At 46.3% G+C, this 17,708-nt stretch overlaps 1 protein-coding gene across 1 annotated transcript in view; it reads left to right on the forward strand.

The window, feature by feature from the left end:
• Positions 1-17,708, forward strand: part of ADAMTS17 (ADAM metallopeptidase with thrombospondin type 1 motif 17) — a 347,079-nt gene that overhangs the window by 313,731 nt on the left and 15,640 nt on the right. The window contains exon 19 of the mRNA XM_047086834.1: positions 13,249-13,453. Within this exon, the coding sequence (XP_046942790.1) occupies positions 13,249-13,453 (205 nt within the window). The remainder of the gene's footprint in view (positions 1-13,248; positions 13,454-17,708) is intronic.

A 17,708-nucleotide genomic window follows, 5' to 3' on the forward strand; every position in this document is an offset into this window, starting at 1 on the left:
GGATCCCTAGCTTATACCATAGACAAAAGTGAACTCAAAGTGAATCAAAGACCTAAATATAAGAGTTAAAGCTTTAAAACTTACAAGAAAACATAGGCATAAATCTTCCTGATTCCAGATTAGGCAATGGTTTGTTATATATGAGAGCAAAATCACCACAACAAAAGAAAAAAAAATAGATGACTAGACAGTATCCAAATTTTAAACTTTTGTGCTTCAAAATCATTGAGAAAATGAAAATATAATTAAAAGAATTGAAGGAAAATTCTGGAAATCATATATCTGATAAAGTAGTCATATCTAGAATATATAAATAACACAACTCAGTAACAAAAAAGACAATCCAATTAAAAATGGACAAACCATCCGAATCGACATTTCTCCAAAGGTCTGCAAAATGGCCAATAAGCACATGAGTAGATACTCAGTATCATCAGCCATCAGGGAAATACAAATCAAAACCACAAAGAAATCCAACAAATGGTAAATACATATAAAAGAATGAAGTTGGACCTTACTTTATACCATATGCAAAAATTGACTCAAAGTGGATCAAAGACCTAAATGTAAGAGATAAAACTGTAAGACTCTTAAAAGAAAACGTAGGAAAAAAGGGTCAGGATATTGGATTTGGTGATGATTTCTTACATATAACTAGAAAAGCACAGACAACAAAGTAAAATGAGATAAGCTGGACTTGATCAAAATGAAAACCTTTTATGCATCGAAGACAGTATCAACAGAGTGAAAGGCAGTCCAATAATGGGAGAAAATATTTGCAAATCATATATTTGTTAAAGGAGTAATTTCCAGAATATATTTTTAAAAACTCCTATAAATCAACAACAAAAAACAACCCAATTTAAAAATAGGCTAAGGACTTGGTTATGTATTTCTCCAAATATGTATTTCTACAAAAGGGGGCGCCTGGGTGGTTCAGTCAGTTGAGCATCCAACTTCAGCTCAGGTCATGATCTCACTGTTCATGAATTCAAGCCCTGCTTGAACTCTGAGCTGACAGCTCAGAGCCTGGAGCCTGCTTCAGATTCTGTGTCTTCCTCTTTCTTCCCCTTCCCCACTTATGCTCTGTCTCCCTCTCTCTCTCAAAAATAAATAAACATTTTTAAAAAAGATACAAATGGTCACTAAGTATATGAAAAAATGTTTAACATCACTAGTCATTAGGGAAATGCCATTCAAAATCACGAGATAATCACTTCACACCCGTTAGGATAGTTACTATCAAAAACAAGTGTTAGCGAAGATGTGGCAAAATTAGAACCCTTGTACATTGCTGATTGGAATGTCAAGTGGTGCGGTCATTGTGAGAAACAGCATTATGGTTCCTCAAAAAATTTAAATACGGAATTACCATATCACTTAACAATTCCACTTCTGGGTATATATGCAAAAGAATTGAAAGCAAAGACCCAAAAAAAAAAAAATACAACCATGTTCATAGCATTATTCACAACAGCCAAATAGTGGAAGCAACCCAAAGTGTCCATCAATGGACAAATGAATAAATGAAATGTATTACATACATACCATGAGCCTTAAGAAGGGAAGAAATTCTGACACCTGCTACCATAGGGATGAGACTTGAAGAAAATTATGCTAAATAAACCACTCACGGAAGGACAAATATTGTATGATTCCATTTATATAAGTTGTATCATATAAGTTGTCATAGAGACAGAAAGCATGATGGCTTCCAGGAGCTGGAGGGAAATGGGCATAGGTAGTTATTGTTTAATGAGTCCAGAGTTTCAGTTTGGGAAGAAGAAAAGTTTGGAAGATAGTGGTGATGGCTGTACAGCAGTGTGAATGTAGTGAATGCCGATGAACTGTACACTTAAAAGTGGTTAAAATGTTAAACTTTATGTTATGTGTCTTTTGCCACAATAAAACCAAACTATAATGAGATACCACGTTACGCCCACAGGATGACTATAATCAGAAAGACAGACACTAGCAAAAATGTATAAGGATGTAGAGCACTTAGAACCTTCATTAACTACTGCAGGAATGCAGAATGGTGCAGCTGCTTTGGAAAAGTCTTAAATTCCTTAAATTGTTAAACTTAGAGTTAACATATCATCCAGCAATTCCACTCCTTGGAATATACCCAAGAGAAATGAGAACAGCCATCCATACAAAAATTATACACAGATGTTCATCATAATATGATTCATAATAGCCAAAACATGGAAACAGCCCAAATGCCCATGAACTGATGAGCTGATAAATGAAACGTGGTAGATCCATGCAACAATATTATTTATTCAACAATAAAAGGGAATTAAATACTGCTCCATGCTACAACATACATGACCCTTGGAGACATTATGCTAAAAAAAGAAGCCAGTCACAAAGAACCACATGTGATGGGATTCCATGTATGTGAAATGTCGAGGAGAGGCAAATCTATAAAGATGGAAAGTAGATTAGTGATTGTGTAGGGCTGGGAGGGATGGAAATAGGGGGTATGTAAGATGGCAGCTAAGGCATAGGGATTTCTTTGGGGGGTAACTAAAGTGTTCTAAAATTGAGTTTGGTGGTGGTTTCACAACTCTGTGAATACACTGAATTGTCCTCCATATGTGGATGAATTATATGCTATGTGACTTACACTTCAGTGGAACTGTTATAATTCTTCCACTTACTAGTGTGTGACCTTGGGCAAGACACTTAACCTCTCTGTGCTTCAATTTCCCCATCTGTAGGATGGCTTTATATAGGACCATTGTAAGGATCAAGTAAGTTGAATCATGTCAGGTGCTGAGAACATTGCCCAGTACAAAGGAAGCCATCAAAAAGGATTAGCTGGTATAATATCTAGAAAAACCATTTTTTCATCAAGTTTTTTATTTTAAGTCCAATGTAGTTAGCATACAGTGTTATATTACTTTCAGGTATACAATATAGTGATTCAACAGTTCTATACATTACTTAGCTCTCATCATAAGTGTAGTCTTTAATCCCCATCACCCATTTTGCCCATCTCCCCCACCTCCTCTAGAGAGACCTTTTTTTTTTTTAAGTTTATTTACTTTTGAGAGAGAGAGCACAAACAGAGGAGGGGCAGAGAGGGGGGGGGACAGAGGATCTGAAGCGGGCTCTGCACTGACAGCAGAGAACCATACACAGGGCTTGAACTCATGAACCGTGTGATCATGACCTGAGCCAAAGTCAGACCCTCAACCGACTGAGTCACCCAGGCTCCCTGAGAAACTATTTTTAACACATTTTCCCTTAAACTATATTTTAGCTAAGTGTGGAATTCTGTCCATCATTCCTTCCTTCCTCCCTCCTTCCCTCCCTTCCTTCCATCCCCCCTCCCTCTCTTTGCCTTCTTTTCCCTAGCAAATGAGAACCAACCACAGTGATCCAAAGACCCTTTCAGGAAAATGGGGAAGGTTCTCGGGCTCCGGCCAGTCACTCATCTTGGTTCTCAGGGCTGGACTAACACCCTCAAGCCCACAAAAGCTCACATTCACAGACTAGCATATTCGTTCCTCATTATGCCCTTCAGGTTTTCATTTCCTCCTTTAAAAAAACAAATATGTGAATAATATTACTTTTCGGGGGAATGTATATGAGAACTCATAATTCTCAAGTCATAGATGGAGAAATGCTGAGCTGGAGCCGAACGTGCGGCTGTAAAGCATCACCCTGGTCCCCTCGGGAGAGCATCACAGCTGGGCCTGTGAAGCCCCTGTTGTCCCTCCTCACCCCGCTCCTTCTTTCACAGACATCTGTTCCATAAAAGCAGCCACGTATCTTCAGAGACTATAAATGACACGTGTTGAAGTCGTGTTTTGATTGTTTTCTTAACGGAGTTGTTGGCTCTAATCTGGCTGGAGACGCAAGAGTGACTCGGGCAGATGGGAGTCTGCTGCTGCCTGAGGGTCCTCTGTGGTGTTTTGGGGAGAGAGTCCAGGAGGTCCGGCACTTGGCCAGCTGGCCTCTGCCATGTCTCCTGACCCCCAAGCGTGCAGCACACGCAGTGACCGAAGCTTCAGGTGTGCTGGGAAAGGCCTTGTCATCCACGGGAAGGCAGAGCAAGGTGTATGCGTTTCCTTGGCTGCACCCTCACAGGCCAATGGACAGCAGCCCTGCACAGGGGAGGAGGAGAAGAGACCCACATCCCTGGGGGCCTCCTCCATGCCAGCCATTTCCCTGGGATCTTACCTCCCATGCATTTATCATCTGGGCCTGGACCATGTAAACAGAGATCACGTGGGCCAATCCTCCACCAAAGCCTGTGAGAGGAAAGGACTACCAACATTGTGCAGAGGTGGAAACTGAGGCTTGAGTACTGATGTGCCCAAGGTCACGTGGCTGGTGAGTTGGTGAAGACTCGAGTCCAGGTCCTGAATGTGGGCTTCTGAGAATTTGAGAATGTGTGACTGAAATACTTGGGCACCTTTGATTTACAGGTATCATGGGGAGGTTAGTCAGGCATACCCTAACCAGAAGCATAATTGTATAAGTGAAAAACAAAGCCCCTGGATTGGGACACAGAGGACCTCCCACCACACACACAAACCCCCGCTACTTAATAACTGGTGGGTCTCGGGTGAGCCTGGTCACGTGTCCCAGTGGTCTCTCCACCTGTAATGCAGAAAGTCCTTCCCCTGGGAGCTCTGGGAGGTGAAAGCAAGATGGCGGCAAGGAAGGACCAGGCCACAAAGCAGAGGGGTGACCATGCCCACACAGAGTATAGTGCTGACCCACCAGAGGGCAAAGGTGAGCCTGTGCTTTCCAACTTTCTCTTGACAAAGAGTAAGTGAGAAGGGAGAGCTTCGATCTGTCTGGTTTTCCAAATCAGACTGCCTGGGTCCTCCACGGCTTACAGATGGACACGATCGTTCTTCAGGCCAGACCCGTTTTCAAGGTACACGAGCCAGTTGGCCTGAACTCTGCCACCAAATCCCAAGGGGAGACAGTGGCGATCCCTGTCGTACGTTCTCTCTACTCACCCGGTCCCTGACCCGTCTCTTAGACATTATGCAGGTCTCTGACAGGTCTCCCCCTCTGCCATCTGTGCTGGGATGACTTTTCCCAAAGGCACTACCAGTGGGCAGGGGTGGCCCCTCTAGACAGATGTGTCCATGAGAGAAACCTCCCCGTCTGTTCTGGATCCGTTGCTTCCACCCCTCAGTCCTCAGGTCTAACCTTCTAACTCAGCCTTCCTCCATGTGCAGCCCACGGGCCCAGAGCCTCAGTGAGAGTAGTGAGACGTCTTCCTTACCTCTGCTGTGAGGACAGGCCTGGTTTCCAAAGCCTGGGCATTATTACTCCAGGACTGAGAGTCTGTGGACCCCACTGTGTAGGCATCAAACCAGATTTATTGAAGGGGCATTCTCGAAGTCTGTCTTCTCTACCCTCATTCAACCTTGCATTCACAGTGCTGGCACCCTCTTCTCCCTGGGACCTCTCCTGTGTCAGCAACACCTCCTTGTGGCTAAATCCAGAGAATGCTTTTCAGGCCTCCTCCAACCCAACCCTGTCCTGGCTTCTCTTGAACAGTCCTCCCACCCTCCCTGGCCTTGCTGGCTGCTCCTTCTCTGGCTCCTTATTCCAATCATAGATGCTTGCATCCCCAACCCCTGCCATCTGTCCCCCATCCTCTTTTCTCCCTGTAGAAGCTCCCTGGGTGAGTTGTTCTTATCTTGCTTTCTACCATGACCTTGTTGCTGATGACTTCCAACCCTGTGTCTCCACCCCAGATCCCACCCCTGAACTCCAGAACTGCACCTTCAGACCCTTCCAAGTACCACTCAGCTGCCCAGCGGCTGCCTCAAACTGACCCTCTCAAAGTGGTGCCCACCCTTCTGCCCCCAAGCTAAATCCTCTCCCCATGTTCTCCCTTGCAGTGGAGGTACTGTTGGCCTCCTCTGAGCCCATTGGAATCCTGAGCTTGACTCTTGCCCCCTTTACCACCTTGACCCCACATACCCAAAGCCCTTTCAACCCCACTCTTGAATAGTCTTATATCTGTTTTTCTGCACTACTGCCTCAGTGAAAGTCATCATCTTGTCCCAAGATTCATGGTTACCTGAGACACCCAAGGCAACCTCTCTTCCACCCGCCCTTAAGTACTCCAAGAACCAGCCATCCCAAACTGGGCAGCTGCTTGCTCGCACTCTCTCTCTCTCTCCTCCCTCCCTCCCCCTGCTGCTTAAATATCATGGGATCATGGGCAGGCTCTCTCTATGAGAGCACCAGTCCTGCTTCTTTGGTTGGCCAACTTCACATTGACCATCAGGACCCAACTCAAGGTCCATTTCCTCCACAGCACTTATAAGATAGTGAAGAAATTGTCTGTTTATATGTTTCTCTTTCCCCCAAGGACCACACACTTGGCTGAGATGTTTCCCATCATTCTTTTTATGCTGTGATGTTTTACACGTGGCCTATAGGATGCTATGCCTGACATTTGTCTCCATAACAGTTGCTCAGATTATCACATACTGGCATCTTGTTTTCCTTACGTTGGTTAATTTAACTAATGTAGGGAACATTCCTGGCACAGAGCTAAGCATAGATCGATGCTCAGCCAATATCAGATCCTTCTTACTGATGCATTTTGTAGATGCATAAAGTTGCCTGAATCCCTTAGACACAACACTTGTTAGCTTCAACACATCTTGTGTTGAAATACATCTCACAGTTTTTTGTTTTGTTTTGTTTTGTTTTGTTTATAGTTTGAAGTTGTTGAAAATGAATGACCTACCAGTGTTCTCTCTCTGGCTCTCTATATTTAAGATTCCCTAGATAGTCAACATAAAATAACTGTGTCAAAAGAACTTGATCCTAAATATGTCATCGTTTCTTTGTAACAACTAAGTCACATTGCAGCGGGTTTCACAAGATTTTTACCTAGTTTAAATCTCAGCCAAATCAAGATCTGAACAGAAAGCGAATTTTGAATAGAAGCTGAAATTTTCAGAACTGGAATGTAGGCAGAATAGTGCCCCCCACCGGAGAGATCTCGATCTTAATTCCTGGAACTCCCTTTACATGTCAAAGGGAAATTAGGGAAATCAGAGGGTTGCAATTGGAAATAAAGTTGTGTGATGGGTTGAACTGCATCTCCACCACCACACATACACCAAAAAAGACATTGAAGTCCTATCCGTCAGTATTTCAGAATGTGACCTTGTTTGGAAATAGGGTCATTACAGCTGTAATTAGTTAAGGTGAGGTCACACTGAGGTAGGGTGGGCCCCTAACCTAATATGATTAGTGTCCTTCCAAAGACAGCTATGTAAGGACATGGAGACACAGGGTGAACATTATGTGAAGACAGAGGCAGAGATGGAGTAACACACATACAAGCAAAGGGACACCAAGAATTGCCAGCTGTCATTAGAACCTAGGAGAGAGACATAGAACATCTTCCTCACAGCCCTCAGAAGGAAGCAACCATATGACACTGCCTTCTGGCTTCGAACCTGCAGAACTGTGAGAGAATAGCTTTCTGGTGTTTTAAGCCATCTAGTTTGTGGTACTTTTTCCAGCAATAAAAAAAAGCAAACTACTACAGCTTGCTAATCAGTTGGCCCTAAACTAGATTATCCTGTATCATCTGCTTGGGTCCAGTGCAATCACAAAGGTTCTTAAAAGCGGAGGAAGAAGGCAGACGAGAATGTTGGAGTGATAGCATATGAGAAGGGCTTGGCCAGATGCTGCTGGCATTGAAGATGGAGACAAGAGCATACGCCAAGGCACTGGGGCAGCATCTAGAAGCTGGAAGAGGCAAGTCTTCCCAGAGCATCTGGAGGCAACCAGCCCCGGCAGCACCTTGTTTTAGACCAGTGAGATCCATGTCAGATTTCCAACCTCCAGGAGCATAAAATAATAAATCTGTGTTGTTTTGCGCCATTAAGTTTATGGTCATTTGCTGCAGCAGCAATAAAAAAAAAAAAAAGAAAAAAAGAATACAAGGTCTCAGGCAGTGACTGAGCTGCCTGGAGGATCTGATGAGAAGCATTGAACTTGAAGTATGTGCGGAGGATCTGAGTCTGTTTCCTGCTGGACAGGAAAGGAATTCAGTCCTTCCAGACTTGAGAGCAACCGAGGAAGGGTGGCCCGAACTAAGGAAGTGTTAATGGGGGCTTCCTGAAGCATGAATTTTACTGCTTTTAAGAAGATCTACAAACTCAAACTTAGCTAATAAATGTCACTGTTAAGGTTTTTAGAGGACATGAGTGAAAAAACAATCAGGCTTGAGCTGCACTTGTAATATGAATTGTTTTACGGAATCACAGTTCCTTTCTCCCATTCCTGGACTCGGGATTAGTGGGACTTCACTCTGATGTTTACTTGCATGATGTTCCTCTCCCACAGAGGACCCTCCTGCAGACTTCCTGGCTGCTGGTAAAATGGTTTCTTTCAGCCACCAGCAACAAAGTTTCCAGAAAGTCATCTTTTGCTCCCCCAGCCTCACGGAGGGAATGTGGCTGTTTGTCAAGATGAGCAAAAACAAGTCTAGCTGAAAAATAGCTCTGATCCCCTGCAACTTGTGTGCCTATGTGGGGCAACAGCTCTCCTGGAGCTGGTTGGCAGGCGTCTCAGGCGGGGCAACAGGCGCTCTGTGAAGACGCCCTTCAGAGATGCTCCGTGGTTACCTGATGTCTGCACAGAGCTGAGCACCAGCCTTTCTCACCGGCTCATCATGGCCTCCCTGGGACTTGAGAACACTTCACTTCCTTTTCCTTCTCTCACTTACTTCCTGTTCCTAACCATCGCTTCCTTAAATTCTGAAGGAGCACCCGGCTCTTGGCTCAGGTCGTGATCTCATGGTTCGCAAGATCAAGCACAGAGCCTTCTTGGGATTCTCTCTCTTCCTCTCTCTCTCTGCCCCTTCCCTTCTCACTCTCTGTCTAGTTGGGCACTTCGTTGGGATGAACACTGGGTGTTGTATGTAAGCAATGAATCACAGGAATCTACCCCAAAAACCAGGAGCACACTGTATACACTGTATGTTAGCTGACTTGATGATAAAATATATTAAAATTTTTTAAATTCAATTGTGATGAAAATACACATAACATTTACCACCTCAACCCTGTTTAAGTGTACAGTTTAAGTGGCATTAGGCACATTCACACTGAGTGCCCATTACTACCGTCTGTCTCCAGAACCCCACCTCCTGCTCACGTACAGCTCTGTACCCCTTAAACACTAGCTCCCCATTCCTTCCCACCTGATGGCCACCATCTTACTTTCTGTCTCTATGAATCTACTCCAGTTACTTCATGTAAGTGGAGTCCTTCAGGACTTGTCCTTCTCTGACTGGCTTATTTCACTCAGCATGATATCCCCATGGCTCCTCCATATTGTAGTGTGTTTTCAAATCTCCTTCCTTTTTAAGGCTGAATGATATTTTGTTGTATGTTCTCCTGAGGTGTTGTGCCATGGTTGCGTCTGGATAACCAGATCCCTGTGCGGAGCTGGGAAGTGGGAGGGGAGAAGGAAGGGTGGAGGGGCAAGGAGATGGGAATGTGCCATGAGCTGCCCCACGTGTAACTTGCAGGTGTGGGGTCATCTGTGAGAGCCACAGGAGGTTTGGAAGGGTGCCTTGGCCTCAGACAGAGCTTGTTTTGAATCTCAGCAGATCCTCAGTACATCTGACAGTAACTATCACCCCAAGGACAGGAGCAGGGACAGCGCTTTTACACAGCCCCAGGGGACAGAGAAAACCACCCCCCACCCCAGTTAAGGAGCAGGGCTGACCATAGATCAGTTTCATGCATGTCTACATGTGTGGGGCTCTGTCACCCATTCCTCTGCCAGACTCTGGGCAACAGCAACAGGGGACATTGCAGGGGGTCAAAGGATTCTTCTGGAAAGGGGAGGAGGGACGCATAGGCTGTTTTCCATTCTGTCATACTGCTGCAAAGCACCCAAAATGCACAAGAGACACCAGAAGCAAAGGAAGGAGGAACGGGGAAGATTGGCAATCCCTCACAGCTCTATAAGAATCTGATCCCCTCGGGTCTGACTCTTCCAGTGATAGAACAGGAGGCATAGGAGACGTCTGAGGCAGGACTGCTAAACCTCTCCCAGCTCTTCCCCATCGCCTTGGCTGCCCAGATGGACCTTTGTGTGGATCAGAGTCAATTTGCATATTTCCTAGAGCACATGCTCTGGTTGTGTGCCCAGGGATGGAGACACCGGCACCCTCTGGCCAAGAGCCTGCAGGTGACATTCTCATGAGTATGACGCAGTGGTCCCAGTTCCCAGGGGTGGCCTCCAGGAAGCACAGCAAATACAAAAGACAGGAGGGGGACACAGCTCTGTTCACAGCTGGGGTCAGCACAACAGCAGGTGTCATCAGCCTAAAGCCTGACGTTTGTATTCACAAAGTCAGTTGCAAAAGGTCAGGACAAAGGGGATCTGGCTGAGAGTCCTCTAAGTTCTATTTTGTTTGGAAAACAGAAATGGCAAGGAGCTGAGCTGCATTAATAAACATGGAGCCTCCACTTAAAGAGAGAGAAAATCATCACATTCTCTCCTGCTGCTTTCAGACCCCATCTGGGCCATTTTGTCCATGACAAAGCAATCCATTTGGAGAACAGTAGTGACTGATTAGAGAATTAGAAGGGAAAGGATTCAGATCTGCCACATGCAAATTATTTTGATCGGGGATAAGAGAAAACTTACAAGGGGAACAACAGAGCCATCTTCAAATATTTAGGAAGGTAATCATGTCACTCCAAAGACCAGAACAAGGAGAAATGGGAAGGATTGGGTTTAGTTCTTACAGTGTCGTTTAAATAGTTGTCAGGTGCTGAAATGGGGGCAAGATTTGCTCACTGCCCTCTGGGACTTCATCTTCTGCCGAGAAGATAAGGAATAACAATTGCTACAAGTTATAAGGGCTGATGTGTGCCAGGTGCTGCTGTAAGCAACTTACAGGCAACATGTCACTTGTCCTCACACCCCAGGGTACACACACTCCTTTGCATCCCTTTCCATCCTGCAGTTTATGCAAGGGGTCTGGGAAGAGAAGCTTCCCTGGATTTATTCCCTGGGGGCATAGAGGACAGTGATGAGCTCTTCCAAGGGAACTGAAAGTCAGAGGAGGTGGCCTGAGCTTGCCCTAAGGGATGAGGAGGAGCAGTGGAGGGAGGGGCCCGGGGAGCTCCCTCTTCTCAACATTTACCCCAACCACTACCACTACCCCCAGCTGGTACAAGTTACCCTCATCCCCTGCCTGGACTGGTGCAGTGGCCTCCTCCCTGGTCTCCTTGCTGCTGCCCTGCAGGGCATGTCACTCCTGTCTCCAAACCCCCTAGGACTGCATCTTATTCAAACAAGAGCCACAGTGGCCAGCCAGGGCCTGTAGAATCTCCCCCTGTACCTTCTCATGCCCCTCTCTCCGCTCCTCCCTCCTCCCTCCTCCCCCCTTCTCCAGCCACACTGGACTCCTTGCTGCTCCTCAACCCTGCTAGCACACTCCTCCCCAGGGCCTTTGCACCCACTGTGCCCTCTGCCTGGAAGTCTTCTCTGCTTACTCTCTCGCTTCCTTCCAGGCTCTGCTCACACGTCAGCTTATCAGTGAGGCTGTCCCCGCCAACTTGTGTGCTCACCCCCCTCCTCCTCCCCTGACCTTCCCTACACTGCCCTACTTTTCTCTGAAGCACTTACTACCATGTGGCATCTCCTCTATTCATATATGATATATGTTATATATAGTTTACTGTGTTATATTCTATTGTATACATTTGTTGATTTACTGTGTGTCCCCATTAGGATGGTAAGATTTGTAGGGCAAGGCCTTGTCTTGTTCACTGCCTCATCATCAGAACCTAGGACAGTGCCCAGCACATGGGAAACCCTCAGTGAATGTGCCATGCTAGGATGGGTGAATGAGCAAGTAAGCTAGAACTGGAGAAGAATTGGGGGGGGGGGTGGCACCATCCAGTGTCCCCTCAAGGACCTGCCTGTGGAAAGGCACTGCTGATATATTTTTTTAGGGTTTTTTTAAGTGTTTTATTTAGATAGAGACCATGAATGAGGGAGAGGCAGAGAGAGAGGAAGAGAGAAAATCTCAAGCACGCTCTGCACTGTCAGCACAGAGCTTGACACGGGGCCCGATCTCACGAACCTTGAGATCATGACCTGAGCTGAAATCAAGAGTGGGACGCTTAACCGACTGAACCACCCAGGTGCCCAACACTGCTGTTATTTCTAAACAATAGGATAGCATAATCAGATTTGGTTTGAGCAGCTTAGGACTCGATGATGATGAAGAGGAGTGTGTTTATCAGACATGGCCATAGATTGAGCCATTCTGTCAATATGGGAGCTCCTGGGAGCTAGGTGGACTTGAGGCTCATGCAGGGACCAAACAGGAGAGAGTCCTTTTGTGTCTCCAGAAGGCCATTCAAAGCCCCACTCAGTGTCCTGAGAAATCATGATTTACAACTTCTCAGCTTCCTTCCAACACCACAAGGCCAACAGGAGCCATGGAGGAACCAGGGTCATTGAAAGATAAGGCAGGTAGGCCAAGTTCTAGTCAAGCACTTGCAACAGCTCAGTTCTGTCACAGCCCACAAGTTGCCTCCTGAAGAGTGACAGTCCCCACCCAAAAGGGCTATCCACTCTTTGAAAAGCAGGGAATACCTGGTCCTGGTGTGTTCAAGCTGGCCCTGGAGTGTCCCTTGTCATAGGCTATACCAGTCTGGTTTTGTTGCAGTGACAAACGAGCCCGGTATCTCAGTGGCTTGTAACAAATGGTGTCATGTTATTACAGAGCTCAGCTGTTGGAGCATCCCCTGTATTGGGACCTGCTGCTCTCATGGCAGAGGGCAGGAAACAGGGAGAACCAGAGCCAAACCACATAATCACACTCAAAGCTTCTGCTGGGACATGGCCAGCTTCATGTCCACTCACACCCCATTGAACAAAGCACGTCATAGACAGTGGGTGGGATATGGAATCCCGCTACAAGGAGAGTGACCATTTGGGAGCAATAATTGAATCAGCCATAGAGGTGTTGTGTGCAGAAGGATTTCTGTTTAGAATAAGCTATTGAACTACTCAACTCATGTGGCTTCCTCTGCCCTAATACTTAAGAATTATTTCTAAAGTTGATTGCAAAGCTCTTTGAGTCTATCTCCCTCTCTCACACTACAGACCCAAGATGCCGTGATCTGTCCAGAAGGCCCTCCGGGGAAACTGGCCTTTCCACCCAGTTATTTTTTCACTGTCTTTCCTCCTCCTGGACAGGTGGGTGGCAGGCCCATGGAGCCCCTGCTCAGCGACCTGTGAGAAGGGCATCCAGCATCGGGAGGTGACCTGCGTGTACCAGCTGCAGAACGGCACACATGTCACCACGCGGCCCCTCTATTGCCCGGGCCCCCGGCCAGCACCAGTGCAGAGCTGTGAAGGCCAGGACTGCCTGTCCATCTGGGAGGCGTCTGAGTGGTCACAGGTGGGTGCCTGGGCTGTCGCCAGTGCTGAACCCACCAACAGGGCCTCTGTGCCTTGTCCGCCACCCAATTGGTGCCTTTCCCTCCATGGTATTTGTGACTCAATACCACACATCACAGTCCTCGCCAACCCCCAGATAACCAAAAGAGGTATTCTAGTCACATATTCTTAAATTCCATCTGAGATAACAATATGGCTAAACAAAGCATGGATAATGTGGTTTTGATCATGTATACGTTTTTGATAATATATATCACAGTTTGATCCCATTTCCTATGACAATTCTCATGTAAAGTTGGATGGATGGATGGATGGATGGACGGATGGACGCATGGATGGATGAGTGCGTGGATGGATGGATAGATGGGTAGGTGTGTACATAAGTAGGTAGACAGACAGAACAACTGGCCAATCTTTTAATTTTCTTTCAACACATTTGAACTTTAGTGTGATCAGATTGGTAAGGTGGTATCATAGGCTTTCTTTGAACTCTGTGTCAGTCTTTGTAGATTGTAAGAGACAAGCAGATGCTGGAAGGGACAGTTTTTAGTGTGCAAGTTGGAATCACACACCTCATGCCATAAAACATGTTGGAAAGAGGTCAGTTAAGCCTTAAGTTTTAACTTAGGCTGAAGAGTGATTCTGGAAATATTTTATCTTTGGTAATATCATCTTTCAAGGCTTTGCATTGACTTTGCATTAATGATTTTGACTGTTTGGCCATAAAACAAAAAAATAGCTGAACAAAGGGCAAGTTTCCCTCAGATCCCCCATCAAATGTGTTCTAGGAAAGTCAGAAAGGCTAAATCCAAGACACTCTTCAGTGTGGAAAATATTTTTAAAGTTCCTTTTTATTGCCAAACAGTTGGAATTATTTTGAATAAGAAAGTATTCAGCCCATTCTTAATGAACGAAAAGTCTGCCCTTGGCTGCTCTGAAATGGGGATTACTTTTCAGACGGATCTTAACATGTACCCATTTAAAGACTTGAGTCTTTAACCTGCCCGTTATTATATTTTAGAGAAAAGAGAGAGTTTAAAATTTTGATTTTTTTTTACATGTACTAAGGTTTGTAAGTTAAACGTTCAAGGGACCTCTTTTAGGGAGGGGGGCTACTTGCTGGAGGGGTAGAGGCAGGAATGTAGTCTTCCCCCAACCCACCTTGAGCCTAAGATCCTTGATCACCAGACTCCTGATCCAAACAAGATTTACACTGTAATCAGATCAAAGCCATACATTTTCCATTTGGATTCTTTCTCATAGAAAAAAGAGAAAAAAAGTCCTTACCAAAATAACCAAACCTGACATTATCAACTATCACCATAGTGTTAAAGAATACCAGATTGAAAAAGGTGAGACAACTGAAGCAAGATTTAAAGAAATATCTCTAGGGGCACCTGGGTGGCTCAGTTGGTTAAGTGTCCAACTTTGGCTCAGGTCATGATCTCACTCACGGTTTGTGAGTTCAAGCCCTGTGTCAGGCTCTGTGCTGACAGCTCAGAGCCTGGAGCCTGCTTTGGATTCTGTCTCTCTCTCTCTCTCTCTCTCTCTCTCTCTCTCTCTCTCTGCCTCCCCATTTGTGCTCTGTGTCTCAAAGATAAATAAATGCAAAAAAGTTTTTTTAAAAAGGAATATCTCTAATTTCACATCTGTATCTTTGCGCATATGTGATCCTAATGCTGAAATAGCATCTGTACCTATCAGTCTAATTCTGGCTCAGCCCAGCCTTGAGCCAAATGCATCTTTCTGCACATTGAACTTGGAATCAAATCTCACCCCCATTCATGAGATGCTCACCAAACTCGTATTTCTACTACTTGACCACATGCTGAATCAACCCCTTTAATATTTCTTCTGGAAACAAATGGGTTTACGTTTCTGATGGCAGAGAAATGTATTTGATCAACAAGGTTGCCCTTATTCAGCCAGCAGTGTTGATCACCCTTACTGTCTACACCCCACCTTCTTCACAGCTTTGCTAGAATGAGGAGCAGAAACCAGGAAGGAGGCAAAAGATAGTGACTCTCTCCTGTCCTGGGCTTCTGGTCCCCATCCCTGGATCAGAAGCCAAGGGAGAAACTGAACATGGCCCTCCTAGGTGCCCCAGAGGAAACCCCACCTGCAATACTGCCCCTTTCTCAAGGCTTAAGGCTTCCAGCCAATGCTGGTGGTCAGAAAGGCTGAGCTAGGGTTTGGTAAAGAAACAGACTGGACATTAGCATTTGAACTTCAAAGGAAAGGGATAGGGAACACAGAATAGAGTAAGACAATGCAGAAACTCAGGCATAAGTGGTAAGTAGGCTTCTAGTTGGAGAAAGAGCCAGTGGTGTGGGTGCCGGTGCCAGGGAGGAGCCCGCACGTCAAATGGTGAGGGTGGGGCTGATGAAATGGTCATGGAGCATCACCGTACAGAGAAGCAGAAGTTGAAGGTTGACTCAGGAACCCAGGCTCCCTGCAGCAGCCCTCCTGGCCACAACCCAGCCTGCCCAGGAAGGTAACACCTGCCATAGACCGACTCCTTGTATCTGAGGTCCTGTTAAGCTGTCCCTCACCCATGCACAGGACCAAATACTCATGCTGTCCAGCTCCCCGCTAGGTGACCAGTTCTGAAGCCTGTGTATTTCATCTAAAGTTTCTTTATTTACCTTGAGAGAGAGAGAGAGAGAGAGAGAGAGAAAGTGGGGGAAGGACAGAGAGAGAGGGAGGGAGAGAGAATCCCAAGCAGGTTCCTCACTGTCAGTGCAGAGCCCAACTTGGGACTCAAACTTATGAATTATGGGATCATGACCCTGCCTATATATTTCTTCTAAAACAAGCCAATCTGAGTTTCAAAAAGAAAAGAGGGAAGAAAGGAGGGGAGGGGAAGGGAGGGAAGGGGAGGGGGGGAGGGGAGGGGAGGGAAGGGAAGGGAAGGGAACAGAAGGGAAGGGAAGGGAAGAACCCCAAGGGGCCTGTCAGAGAGCTAAATGGGACAGGGAATTCATTAAAAAAAATAAATAAATAAAGGTAAATAACATTTTGGGGTAAACATTAATAATGGAAATATAAAGATAACATTTGATCTCTATGTGCATTTTTTCAGGGGACACAGTAGAACTTTTTAAAAATCAAGTTTATTGTAGCTCAAGAATATCCCTGCTGTATATTTCTGATAAATCAAGCAAGTATGAAAACAGGCATTCACATTGCTAGGGCTCCATGTTGGGGCTACTACACTCACGAGCTGTCCCCACCATAGCTCTGGGACCCAGCAGTTGGGAAGAACTTTCCCAGGCACCCTGGGTTTCCTTGTGTCTGTACATCTTGGCAGAACACTGCCTTCAGCTCCCTGTCGCCATGAGTTCCATGTTCGTTTGCGTGGTGGGGACAGGGCTTCCGCACCCGGCAGATACGAGGGAGGGCTCCATGGGTCTATGGCCATGTCTCCTCTTGCTGGCCAGATCATGCACGCTGTCAGACCTGTCCTCCCAAGGTCACAAATCTGCTCTGCCTGGGCTTCCTTCTGCTTGGTGTGGAGGTGGGTAAGCCCTCTTTGAGCCCGGGCGAGGTCCCTCCCTGAGCTCACGGGGAGAAGGCTCCAGATACACCCCGCAGGACCGCACTATTTACATCTTGTCACTCCATCTCTCATCCCTAACTCAGTGTATCTTGCTGCCTGGGGGAATGGGAATCTTGACCTCTCTCAGGACTCACCCATGATTTGTCATTCCTCAGGCCCTACTTGGGCCCCGTCCCCACACTGTCTCTCGAAGTGTCTCCCAAGAAGTAAAGTAAAATGCCACAGGGAACATGGCTCCATCACACTCTTGGCATCCATGCTTAAAACAGTCATCGTGGCTCTCTGCAAGAGCTTGCCACCTGCCTGACGTGAAAGTCACCTGTGTCCTGGCTTTGCGTCTCCCCCCTTCTCCACCCTGGACCTGTGCCTTTGCCCCAGGCTGGTCCAGGCAGAGTGCATATAGCTGCAGGCCAGCCGGGAGGAGCCAGGGGCCTCACACATCTTTGCTTTGGTGTCTGTCCTCAGCAGCATTTGCCCCTTGAACTCACTCACTGCATTGGTCTTTGGGACCTGGCAGCAGGCCACTAAATTCTTAGTTTGGTCTTCTGGGTGCCCCTGAGCTCTCCCTACTCCCCCCATCACCAGCCACTTGGCTGGAGTCACATAAGAGACCAGGTGCATCAGACTCCGGAAGACCAGGATCCTTTTCACCCTTGCGTCCCCAGAACTGGGTCTGGCACATAGGAGCGACTTAACA

Source organism: Lynx rufus, unplaced genomic scaffold (assembly GCF_022079265.1).
Source record: "Lynx rufus isolate CCGP_SWC_20201006 ecotype Redwood Valley unplaced genomic scaffold, mLynRuf1.p SCAF_21, whole genome shotgun sequence".
NCBI lineage: Eukaryota > Metazoa > Chordata > Mammalia > Carnivora > Felidae > Lynx > Lynx rufus.